At 34.3% G+C, this 13,592-nt stretch overlaps 1 protein-coding gene across 2 annotated transcripts in view; it reads right to left on the reverse strand.

Moving 5' to 3' along the window:
• Positions 1-264: 264 nt before the first annotated feature.
• The window catches only part of NBN (nibrin), a 28,932-nt gene continuing 15,604 nt past the window's right edge, over positions 265-13,592 (reverse strand). Inside the window, exons 9-15 of one of the 2 annotated variants that reach the window (XM_069779636.1) lie at positions 11,913-12,054; positions 11,183-11,458; positions 10,437-10,905; positions 6,693-6,848; positions 5,570-5,683; positions 4,485-4,534; positions 265-1,207 (exon numbers count right to left, since the gene is read on the reverse strand). In XM_069779636.1, coding sequence (XP_069635737.1) covers positions 1,177-1,207; positions 4,485-4,534; positions 5,570-5,683; positions 6,693-6,848; positions 10,437-10,905; positions 11,183-11,458; positions 11,913-12,054 — 1,238 coding nt within the window. In that variant the 3' untranslated portion in view covers positions 265-1,176. Of the gene's footprint in view, positions 1,208-4,484; positions 4,535-5,569; positions 5,684-6,692; positions 6,849-10,436; positions 10,912-11,182; positions 11,459-11,912; positions 12,055-13,592 lie in introns of both variants that reach the window. The other variant, XM_069779638.1, reaches the window with a different exon arrangement.

Genomic DNA, 13,592 nt, shown 5'->3' on the forward strand with positions numbered 1-13,592 from the left:
TCCCAAATTGGAGTGCAGTAACTCTTTAAGACTTTCTCTGGCTTGGAAATAGCTTTTAACAAAGGGACATTCAAACTGATTTAAAGCTGCAAATGAAAATATGTTTAGGCAAGAGAAAAAAAGCTGGGTTGCCCCTGCCCCACCATTCTTGAATCCCAGAAACTATCAAATTCAGTCTTCTCCCCCTCTAACTTGAATCTCGTTACAAATAAAAATAGAGCATGAGACATCATTATATCAGAATTTACACTTCTGAGGAATGTACAAGGATAATTTCTCATTTAATACTATAGGAAAGTACACAGACTCTCATAATCTGATGGTTCTCATCGTACAGCTTTTGGGCTTTCTGTATACATCTTTTGTTCTTAAACAGTGAAACACAGCTCTCTTCTGTTTGCAAAGGAAAGGAAATATGCAGAAAAAGAAACTGCGCTTGATTCTCTCTCCCCTCCCAAGAAACCAAAATTAAAATGCTTGTTGCTCCTGCAAAATTTTTTGGTATCTTTTTCTGAGTTTGTAAGAGTGTTTCTGGTCTAACTGTTGGCTGTTGAAACAAATTTTGAAGACATAATAGGGCAAAAATCACTGCATTTTAGAATTTAAACATTCGTTTCAAATCTGTCATCACACAAAATTGGTGGCTGACTAAAAATAATTTGATGTCACCAACTTCAAAAACAGCAAGAAGCTTGACCATGTTGACATTAAATACTTCTTGTTTACTCAGATACAAATTTGAAGTTTGCTACAACTTGTTTATGAAGTCTTCAAAAACCTCCACCTCAAGACAAAATTAACAATATACAAAAATCTAATTAAAAAAGCCTTTCTGAAAAGAAAAAAGCCTGATGCTAGCTTCTTTTTCTTCCCAAAATAGTACTGATAAGCAAAGACTAGAAATAAACAGCCTAAAATGAAATCCTAAGTATCTATGGTATTTTACTGATCATTACTCTGAAGCAAACTATGTTAAAGTCTTGAAAATGTGCAATCTGTAAGCACCAAGCAGTGAAAGAAACTTTTCTTTAATAAAAGCAAGACTTAAAAACAAGTCTTACAGTAATAGACAGCTCAAATGTTCATATGTAGGTATATATTACACACTGTAACCAACAAACCTAAGGAACAGAAAGCAGTTTTTGCTAGAGAATCACTGTAAATTCAGGTCACATTTTATCTTCTCCTTTTCACATTAGGATCATACCTGCAACAAAAAAGAAAATTTGTCACAAATAATGAAAACTTTATTACATTCAAAGTTAATGTTATGTAAATAGCTTTATTATATATTCATAACAAGGGATTGGTCAATGTTCAGTCCTTTCCGACTGCACTTCTATAATTAACTACAGTTGCTACAATTTGACCGAAGCCAGAACCTGTGCATGAACTAGGGATAACCTTTACTAAAATTTTCACTGACTTCCTAGCTACTTAAAATCTTTAAATCTGATGCATGAACAAGTTTTTCCAAGCCTTTAATGTTGCAACATTAAGGTCCTTACTAAAAAAACACCACAACAAAAGGGGAGGGAGCGGAAATGGGTACTGTGTATTCACAGCAATGACAATATTTGGCCACAACTCATTCAGACAAAACCCTTCTGCTGCTTCCCACTCCCACATAAAGCAGTTCCTTGCCTTACCTTCCCCTTTATACAGCTTCTGATTGATTTTTAGTAATTTAGATGTACTTTCTGGATATACTAAATAGTTACCTGATCTACTGCAATATGCTTATATTTTGTCTCTGCTTGACACTGCTATCCCTTGGCCTCTTTCTCTCCATTTGTGTTTCATCTCCCAAAATCCTGTGTCACTTCTTTGAAGTTCTGATGTGTTTTGTATTCATGTATGAATAATTTATGGACACAACTGAATGATCAGGCAGTTTTACTCCCACTAATTCTGCTCTCGTTCATCAAGAATTTTTTGCTTAGACAGGAAAATGTGACAACCTGTGAGCCAAGTTACATCACCACATAACTAGAAAGGTATTAGAAGTCACTGCTGTTGCTATACAAGTCAGATTTCTGGCAAAAATGAAATGCGTAACCTTTGAAAGAAATGCTCTATTATTAACTGTTAATTAACAGAGCAAGCTGTTAATGCAGTAAGACTTTCTGAATGCTCTTACACATGCTGATATGTGGTCTCATGTTTCTTTGATAGTGATTTGGACAAAAACATCCTTCTTTACCATACACATTTTTCTACCAAAATGCACAATTTTTAGTGTTTGTCAAACGCATGGCAGGTGAGAAGTCAAACATTGGTTGCTTTTTCCTTCACATAAAAATTAAGAAAATAATGAAATCTTTGCTAAACAAAATGAGATCCTTATATAAAATCTCAAAGCATTTCTTCGAATTCATTGCTATAGCATTGTAACACATTAGTTCTAACATTTAAGTATGTCCTGGACACCAGATCCTATTTGGGGGGTGGGAGGAGGAGGAAGACAGGGGGGAAAGACAGCAAATAGGAGAAGGCAATGATACATAATGGAAACCTGCCATCAGGACACCAACAGCTTCAACACTGTCTGTGACTTTCTATGGTGATGCTGACACTGACAGTCATAAACACCTTTTTCAGTAGTCCCCCCCACCCCACCTCCAGCCATTTTCCATGTTAAATGAAGCCTGGATGACGTCTTCCAGACAGAAAGAAATCAAACAACATTATCAGAGAAAGGAAACCATACAGTGCCTGTGGCCTGAAATGGAAGAAGGACTACAGAGATTCCACAACTGTGAGTGAATGCACAAAGAAACAAAAGACCTTGCTGGGAACAGGGAGTGAAGGATACAAAGGGCTATTACTGAACATAATCCATTTATCTGCAGTCTTAGCAGATAGTATGATAAGCCTTCCCTTCCCCCTCTATCTCAGTATGTACTCAGCTGTAGTTGAGGGCACAGCTTTTCCTTCTAGCTCACCTTTACCTTGGGAGTAGTGCATGATTCTTTCTAATGGCATCTTCAAATGCAATTTCTCTTAAGATTAGCATTATGCCAAGTAGTTTTACTCAGGACTAAGCACAAAATTAAAAGTAGGTTACAAACTGCTGAACATTAAATTGTGTGTTTTAATATTTTTGACTGTGGAAATTTCTTTAAGTACAACTATCCTAAATAAATTGGAGTTGAGGTAAGAACTTTTCTAAGCATGAATGCATGTGAATTATCTAAGTTTCCACTGCTGTGTTTTGAAAGGCTGAAAATTAATCAAGATATTTTGAACCAGTTAATATTCCAGCACAGCAATCAAGCTGCAACATGTTTTTATACATGTCTTCATAACTGACATATATTTAAAGGCTGTACTGCAGGTGTAAAAACTAGATGAGACTTGGCTAAGAACTTTTTTTAATTAGAAAGTGGTTATTGTTAAATTAGGATTGCAGCTGAAAGTAACTGGACAGGATATCAATTGAATAGGACGATTCTCTCTTTAAAAGAGAGATTAGGGAAAGTGGTAGACAACTGAAATTGTTGAAGTTATTGAAAGAAAACTGCTGAAACGGGCTGTGTTTTAGTGGCAAATGTAACGAGTTATGGCAAAAAGCAAAGGCAAACAGCCAAGGTGAACCTGGACCTACCAAAGAAATCTCTCAAACTCCTGTGACATAAGCACTAATTAAGACAGAATTAATGACTTCACTACACTGTCAAGAGCATAGAATGATCAGTGTGAAAATGCCTCCTCTCCTCAGTTTGAAAACTGGAAAGATGGTTAAGGCATTGAGGAAGTTTCTAACAAGTAAAAAAAAAAAAGGTAGGAGCTCTTTCACTGTGAATGGGTTTGAAAGCAGCTTAAGGTCTCAAAGATAAGGGACACTTGAAGGGCCATACTGAATGATTTACTTAGGTTTGTGGTTTGTTTGGGTTTTTTTTAATTTTTGTTTTAAATTCTGGGCATCACTACTTCAAAGATCCAAAAAAAAAAAAAAAAAAAAAAAAAAAAGAAGTCCTGCCAATCACTTTTTCACAGAACTAGTATTCTGTTGCTTTAGCTCCCTCAAGTGACTCGGCACAGGGACAGAGAAGTGCCATGGCCAGAATGAAAAAGTGGCAAACCCCATCACTTCTTCTTCGCAGTTCAGATGACTGACTTAATTGTAAGATCAAAAAACGTCATTAGGCTCTAGCAAACACTAATGTTGAAAAGCCTGACCCCAGAATCTCTTCTGGAGCTTGTGAACAATCAAGCTTGTGCATATGAGCCAGGAAATAGCAAAACTTTTGTTTGAGAATGTTCTTATTAAAAAATTGTAGCAAGTCTGAATGAAATTGAAAGTTTAAGGCATAAAAAATTTGAAAGAAGTTGAGTCATTTTGGGTATATTCCATACATGGGAATACATGGAATTTTGAAAAGAATTGTCAAAGTAGTCTTTTCCAAAAATTAGAATTTGTCCAAAAAAACAGATGTGATGCAAAAAAATACACATTTTCTAAGTACAAACATAAAACTTACCTAAAGAGATCATCAGCAAGTGATTCTTCTCTTGCATGTCGGTTCTGTTCCTGAGAAAGTAAGTTTATTCAATATTTGACGTTAAGGATGAAGCTAATGAACAATACAGATGAACAATATATTCCTGCACTAACACAGCTTTTCTTGAAGAAATAAGTTTTCTTTAAGTACTCCATTCAGTGCTTATTCACATTAGATAATATATTTCACTACTCAAGTTTGGCTACTGCTACCAACTAAGGGAATGGATTAGTTTGTGCAAGATATCAATTTTGGTCAGAAATATGCTTTTTTGTTTTTTAAGCATCATTATAGGAATAGGGAGATTTTTATCTGATTATTGGTGTGTAAAGGGAATTTTAATTAGCGTTATCTATACCCAGGGATTAAAAAACAAAGAATATAATAAAAAAGTGTTGACGTAATGGGGTCTTGATCAGGCTGTGGAAACACAGTATGACCCATCAGCAAGTATTTTTAAAGAAACTATTGGCAAATGAAAGTGCTAGAGAACTGCTGTTATAAAATATAATATTGTTTAGAACTTTTACATACAAAGGTGAAGATTTTTACAATAAAAAAAAAATTTAATTTATTCTTACTGTATCTCTTCAGTATATTCCAACAGAATTTTACTCAGGTATTTTCTGTTCTGTTCAAGAGTAGAATATCAATTGTACTGTGTAACAATTTGAACACAGCTTACGATATCGAAGTTCTCCTAGCTCCCTGTCACATTTTTAGAAGTCACAAGTTTCCATAATGGTTATTTTGCTTATTAAAAAAAAAAAATCATTCTCTTCTAGGTTATCGATTTTGTTTTAAATCAATACTTCTGATTATGTAAATGTTGCATGTAAAATGAATTCAATTACTCAGCAAGAAGATGAGCCTTACCACTGACCTCTGACTTTCAGTAACTTTTCTAATGTGTATGTTCCTATGAGCATATGTGGACAGCTAATTGGCTGAGCTTTTATTTTAAAAATAAAATTCTTAAGTATTTCAGTAATGACCACAGGTTGGTATGACCACTTACGTAAGTCAAGCTTTTGTTTGATCATCTTTAAGAAATAACTCCTTACCTCCATTTCTTGCCTTAACCAGTCTTCTAGCTCTGAATTCTTTTTAGCATGGTGAGCAATCAAATCTGATCCTCCAATAATGTATGGAAGTTGTCCTGCCCCTGGATAAGCTACCTGTCAGACAATAAATTCTTACAATTACAATACAAGGTAAGCACACTGCAAGTAACAGGTCTGTTTTAACAAATTCAGAAAGTCTATTCAGATAGCACAGAAGAAAGTCAGTCGGTCTTCCTTTGAATAACATTTGTCAAAGATCATATTTAATACACTGAAGTGAAAAAAAAAAATTAAAAGAATGCTATTAAAGCCCTCCTTTTACCAAAACAAAACAAAAATCTGACAAGTTACACATGCTAAATAAATCTAACAGTACATTAAAAGGAGTTTGAAAACATTATGAACTGATTTTTACTGATAATTCTATTTTATCATCAGAATGCATAAGCATCTATCACAAAATGATGGAAAAGATACTATCAGAAATTTAAAATGTTATCTGAGAGTATACTCCCAGAAAGCTGGAAGTTGCATTATGTGATTCACGCTCTCTACATAATATTTTACTGAAATGCATTTCTAGTAATCTTATACCATATATATATTTTTTATTTTTAATATGAAGTGGTATTTTTACACTGAACACAGAATCTTCTTGAAATTATCTTCAGGACCCAAGCAAGCAATAACCTTACTTTTAAAAGATACTAGATTTAATTCTATTTAGAAATCTAAGATTTAGTAGATAAAATGCAAAATTCTGAATCAGCATATGCTTTATACGTAGGTCTTTGGAGAAGTCAAATTGCTAGCTTTTGGAGGTATAACCGGAAGTTATGGTAGGCATCGCTTAACAACTTATTCCAAGTAACAGCTTGGAATAGAGAGTACAAGTATATTTAAATAATCTAACACAAGGTAAGCCTTTGTCAGCCTAGTACTTCTTCGGTCAATTTAGCAAAATATTTGTTAACAGTATAATATGGTATTTAAATTGTTTCTTTCTGTAGTTACTATCAGTTTAAAAAAGAAAATCTTTCATAACATTTTCACAATCTTAAGGCAATACTTTTTAGTATTTTTAAATAGTGCCATCTTGCGAGCATTTCAAATACACACTAACCTTTTTGAACATTTTGAAATTTTTCTTTCCCCCATAGCTGGTATTTCCAGTAAGCTGACTATTCTGTCTCGGATGGCTGACAACCAACGATCTAAACTCAGTCAACAGAAGTCTGCTAGGAAGATTGCTGGAGTCATCTTGCAGTTCGTTGTGGTTCTTATGTGGGAAGAAAAAGGAAGGAGTACTTCAAGTGTATAAACAGACATACAGCGTATTTAACAGTATAAACTTCAGCGAAAAAAATTATGAACACAGTTGAAGCTAAAATTAGGATTACAAAAGGGCAAGGGGAAGCAGCAGCAGTGCTAGAAGCCAAGAAGATGGATGTACTTCTCAGCCTCCTATTATACTACCAATAGAGCTGGGAGCTCAGTAAATTTGTTTCTCTCATAGTTACATCTGTTGAAAAGATAGGATCATTAAGAACTGCAGTATTAATAATGAAGTCAGTGTACCTCATTTCACTAGGATTTTACTTCAAGATAAAACTTCAAGTAAGAATTTTTTTTTTTTTTTAATTTAGCTAATATCTAAGAATTACTTCTCCTCTTCTCCACCTTGCCTCTTACCTGGACTAATTTAATCACGTATGCTTACTCTAATGGAAACTCCAACTAACTCGACGGAAGACAAAGCTGAATGTCTTCAGCTCAGTTCTAGCCTACAAATTTACCATTTAGGCCAACTTTAGGGCTGTAAGCTGGATCTGATCCATGAAGCAACTTTTTCTTGTACGCAAGAATGCTCATATGCCATCAAGTTTGCATGCACACTTTGCTGCTTGGGGCTAGATCTATGTGGATTAAAAAGGAAGTCTGGGTGCAGGACAAGTTCACAAGTAACATTAAACTATCTTCATGGACAGCTCCAGCCCAGATGCAGTACAGTTGTTTTATAGCAAAGTATAAACTGAAAGTCCCTTAATCGGAGCTGACCCTGCACTTTGGTATGCTTCCCTCTTCTTGGACTGTTTTCTGTACATATGTGAAAAGGTTTTACAAAAGCTTTTATCCTGCCCCCCTTCTTGACTGGCTACACTCTCCGTTGTCTCTTCAGAATCTTTCCATTTCAGTTTCATTTAGCTTTGTCTCCTTTTCTTCTGCCTCCCCTCCTTCCTTCATTCATCTCACCTATAACAAAGTTAGGACACTATTTACTGTTAAATCAGTGTATGTTAATCTATTTTCTCAATGGTCCATCTCTTCCATTCTAGTTGTGATCTCCTTAGAGCAGAGAAGGAGATGACGTTCTTGTCTGGTCTTTAAGCAGTAACCTAACAAAAACACTAGTACAAGTATTAACTGGATTGAAGGGTTAATACAATTACAATAGGTTTCTGTAGTTTCAGTCATCTTAAGTATTCATCCAAATGCCATTACAAAAGCATGCAGATGAACTACAGTTTGCTCCATCTTTTCACAATCAGTAATTTGGACTGTACTATTCAAATTTACAGGGGATTATTTTAAGGAGTACAATCTTCAGAACCTGCTTCACTCTGAAAAAGGATCCAGGAATACTATGTTCTTAAAAGCAAAATTTTGATGCATTTTCTTAATGCTTCTCAAAGTTTGCTGTTCAAACTTATAATTAACTGGCTTCTTACCAAGACTGGTGACTCCTGCCTGATCTCACTTTTAATTTCTGAAGTTAGAACAGATCCAAGTACCTCTTTTTTCTATTTGACTAAAGATTATTTAAAATGTAACACAGAAATTAAATTCAATGCAAATTTAATTACCTAAAATGTTTTCTGCTCTTTACAGTGGAATAAGCATTTTCAAATAAATTTAAATATTTAGACAGAAAAGAAACTGCACTGTACTTTTAAGTTTTTATGAGTTTATGTACACTGTAACAACTGTTGGGGTTTTTTTCCTATTTAAAAAAAAAATCACTATTATTTTCTCACTTTTTTTTTTTCTTATACCATTAGCAAGTTTTGTCCATGTGTACAATCTTCAAAGTCCTGCCAAGTTCTGGAAAGTAACCGTAAAAGCTTTCGAATATAAAAAGTATCATTTTCAATTTCATATGTTAAGTGCACATGTGTGCAGAAAGGACATTTCATTACTAGGATAGGAAAGTATTCTGCAGGTTGCTTTCCTCCTATAGTTTAAAACCAGATTTGCCTTTCATAAATTATTTTCAGTGGTTGAAAAATATCATATCAGCTTTATGCACCCTGTAGTTTTTGAGTCAATTACTCACATTCTCTGTCTTGCCAGATACACGAGGTGCATCTACACTTAAAGAAAACAGGTAACATAAATAAGCCTGTGAAGCTCCATCATGAAATCTCCTTCCTATTCCACTGGAATTACAATTTACATGAATAAAATAGGTCACTATTAATTAAACTATTAGAAGACTGTTTGTCAGCAAAAATCTTTAAGTGGCCATCTGATAAAGTAACAGTTTAGTTATGCGTAAGAATTTGTTTTGCTTCATGATCCTGACAGGAAGTTAGACTAGAAAAACTTCCCAGGCCATAATAAAATTCAAGACTATTCCAAGGAGCCATTTTAGTCTCTCAGTACAGTCAGACCTGGTAGAAAGCACCTCCTCTAGAGCAAGAAACAAAGATTCTCTATAATTGTAAGACTTGCTTGTCTTTTAAAATTTGCTTGACAGTAACACAAAAAAAAAAATAGCATTATAACAAAGTTCAAAATTCACACTTTGCCAGAAGCAAGTTCCAGTAAAGTATCACGAGAAGACTGTTAAGCTGGTCTGAGCTAAGGATGCACTGACAATTACGAATTCTCATCTGATAAAAGGTAACCTGCAAATTCCAGTTACTCAATCATACATTCAAACTTTATTATTACAGCATTTAAACACTTCCTACACTGTAGAACAACTGACTGGACAGTAAGCTTTAATATACATGTATTTTTTAAATAGACCATAATTAAACCTGTTCCTTCCCTCTTATTCCCCTCTGCTTTGTTCATAGTTACTTTGCTAGAGGTCTCAACATTGTTTTCCTCTACAAACCTGCTTTTGTTTTTATTTTTCAACAAAGTGCTACTGTTAGCTCAAAATGCATTGTTTTCTTCATTTCTCTTAGAAAATTGCCTTATTCTCAAAAACAAAACCAGAGAAATAATCAAGAAAACTAATCACAAGCTGTTGTTTTGGGGTTTTGTTGGTTTTAGTTTGGGTTCTGTTTTTTTTAAGAAGACATTAGTGACTTGAATTGCCTCATACAGGAATTTTAATAATCTTTCACATGACATCTAGAGATTCTTACTTTAAAGATGTTGGACACTACTGTGGTATTCAACAGAAGAGGGCAACTAAACATTTCTTCAGAAAATTCATTACATAAAGATAATATAATTGAGTATTATTTTAGTATAAGTATCAACATTATAATTAACACAACAATATACAATATGAGAAGTTTTTCTTGGGCCAGGGATATATTCTGCTGTTCTACCTACAGTACTTCAAGCAAAAAGAGAGGAAAACTTTCAGAATACAAGCAGCTTTCAATTCACGAAGAAACAATGTTCCGAAGAATGAAAAAACATTTATATAGGTGTAATACTGCAATGTTCACATGTAACAGACACATCATGTCAATTTTAGTTCAGAGTGATTTGAGAGGTTTAAGCAAATAAACTTTAAGAAGCCACTTTCTGCACGCAGGCAGCCCCATCCTTAAAGGACCTATCTGCAACCTTCTAACACAGCTCTAAATTTCAAGATCAGGCACATGAGAAGAATATAACTTACCAATATTTTATTCTCCTCTCTCTGCTTTACATTTGCTTCTTGAATCCTGCTTTCTTTGGCTTCCAAACATCTTTTTTTTGGTGTATTTCCTTGAGCTTCCTGGTCATGATCTGCCATTTGTTCTTCCCAGTCTAGGTCTCTGCTTCCAAACACAATTTCTAGTGTCGCTGTATCTTCAGGTAAATCATTCAACTCCTTTCTCTTCTTTGGTACATGCTTTTCACTAGAAGTAGCTTTAGTGTCTGTTTTATCACTTGCTAGTATGCCACTTTCCCTCATAAGCTTTATACCTGTGTCTGCTAATGCAAAATTTGGGTTTGTGTCCAGGATGTTATTTTCCTTTTGCTGCTGTTGTGCTTCACTCTTCCACACTGATGAAGGTGTGGTTTCAATGCACTTGGAAACAGGCGATGACCTCTCCTCCAGTTTTGCTAGTTTGGGTAGAGATGTTTCTTCTCCTTCTTCAGCTCTTTCCCTTAGCCAGAAAGTAATTACAAAAGAAAGAAATTACAAAAACATTTCTGAATATGACTAGCTGCATCCACAACATAACAGCTTCCTGGGGTTTTTGTGACTGCATTATGAAATTTGAATATAAGTACCCTTGAGGAAAAGCTTGCCATTCTAGGAAGCTGACCTAAAATTACCTTTTTAAGTATGTTTTGAATTAAATGTACATCCCTTAAGTTAAAATTATTTTCCAGAAACAGCATCAACATAACAATAAGGCAAGTAATGTCAAGAACATTTCAACATACCTTTTTCTAGCTACCTGGAAGTAATTTGTAATTGAGTTAGACTGGTGACGTGAAGCACACTCACTAGGTTTACCAGCTTCTGAAATTTCAGATGGCGAGACAGGATGACTTTTTTGACTAAACCCAGATGTTCTGTTCACTCTAGATATCGATGTTCCTGCATTTATGGTGCCACTTGTGCTAAGGTTTTTCTTCACAGCAGTTATATCCTGGAAAGCTATTTTCCCTCGTCCATCCATCTGGGGAGTATCCTCTATCTCCATACTACATTAGAGAGGAAAAAATATGAAGCGAACACACAAGAAGTTACCACAGAGATACACTGTAGAATATCACTTTTTAAAAAAGCTGTACTCGTACTTTGAACATACTTATAAACAATGTACATGTACTAAAAACAAATTGTAAAATCTGCTATGATAAATAATATTTTTTATAATTATGAAATGGCTTGAAAATTTGTAATAGTTAAGACAGTCTAATCAGATATACAGTATCTACATTTGTATTTGAGTCACACAAGTCCTATGTGATGTTTTCAGTTACCTACCACTCAAAAGCAGAAATAGCACTGCAGACAAGTGGCAGCAATTTAGTAAGTGCCATATCTAACTAACACTGTATATCTTTGTTCACAGCAATGATACAGTTCCTCTGCCACAAAAGATTGCTTTACTTGCAAGTATTAGCTTAGAAACTATTTCCATGAATACTTTACCATGTCTGCTCTTCTATTTCTGTATCGGCTACATGTACTGTGCTGTGATCTGCAGCAGTTAGCATTATGGTTTCATCCACAGCCAGACTCTGAGAAATAGCTCGCCCTGCAGCAGCTGATGCAGGAGTACTTCTAGTTAAAGCTGCAAGATTAACACAAGAGAAGAATTAAAAGGTTATTATCAAATCTGTGTTTCTTTGCATGTGTTATCACACATCAGTAACTGATCAGGTGAGATTTTTGTAAAATTGTCTTAAAGCAATTTTAATCAAAAAATTAAGCAGATTTATTAATTTAAAAAACCCGAAACAGTTCTAAAGGACCATATTCTGGGATTCAGTTTTAGTTAAACATTGCACTTAATTAAGTCATGGAATTTTACTTAAACAAAAATGAAGCATAATGGGAAATCATATATTAATATGGACATAATGTAATCAATAAATCATGCAACACCTATTTTATGCAAAACCATCAACAGCACAAATTCCTTACATTTACTGCTTTATTATGAGCTCTAACATGTGCTTATTATATTTGGGATTATGTCTACTAATACAGAACCAATATTTGCTATCAGAAAACCTTAGAATAAATGTCTTCTACAGCCAATTTCTCATAATCCCCATAGTCAGGGGATTGCCTTAAAACATCATTTGCTGTTATTTACTCACATTATTTTTCTGTAAAACAGAAAGAAGAGCATATACAACATCTTTTATATTGTCTGCCCTTCCAGTTGTCCTTGTCTTCATACACTTATGTCTCCTCCAAGTCAAAGGATACTAACATTTACTATTTTAACATACATCTCATCGTGCTTCTAGGTACATTTTTTTTTAAATTACTACTCATCTCTCAGACCTTTACATTCTTCCTGCATCTCATTCTGATTGAGACTATGATGACAGTATTATCCTTTCAGATGACCCATTCTTTATACATTCATTCATTAATTTTATTCTACCACTGTAACCTGTAGAGGAATAACCCATAGACACACCTAGGGTCTCCTACTCGAGCAACTACGTATTATATACGTTGCTATTTGTTGTTCTGAGACAAGATCAGAGGAAGAAGTCTTGTTTACAATCCCTTTGATTTTCAACACACACAGATGTTTTTATAACTCCCAAAAAATAGCATTTGTTCCTTCTTAGCAAATAAACTGTAAGCATAGCTACCTTTAAAAGCCTGATAACACAGTCCATTTACCCAATTGAATCATTCAGACTGGAAACAAGAATCAGCATGTCTGATTTGCTCAGATGTCTGCAGGGTCAATATCTTTAAATTTAATCTGAGAATTAATTTATTTTGTATTGTTTTCTAAACTAACTGGATAGACAACAGATCATACACAAGTTATTCATACAAGAATACCAGTCAACCAAAATATTTTTCAGAGCTCTGCCAGTACTGCATGTGTATCTTTCTCTCTTCAAAATACATTTTTGAGTAAGTAATGTTCCTGTAAAGTAAAGACAAATCTATGGGGTTTTTGTTTGATTTTTTAAGAATTTGTAGGATTTTCTACCCAATACAGCACTTTGTAGAACTGAATAGAACCTAGAATTATACACATAACTCTGACAATTTCATAGAAACAAAATATAGACTAACAATTTTGGAAGAGGCATGAAAAAAGAATTAGACAAACGAAACCTCTTTCTCTCTCTC

The sequence above is a fragment of the Haliaeetus albicilla genome, chromosome 3 (genome assembly GCF_947461875.1).
Source record: "Haliaeetus albicilla chromosome 3, bHalAlb1.1, whole genome shotgun sequence".
NCBI lineage: Eukaryota > Metazoa > Chordata > Aves > Accipitriformes > Accipitridae > Haliaeetus > Haliaeetus albicilla.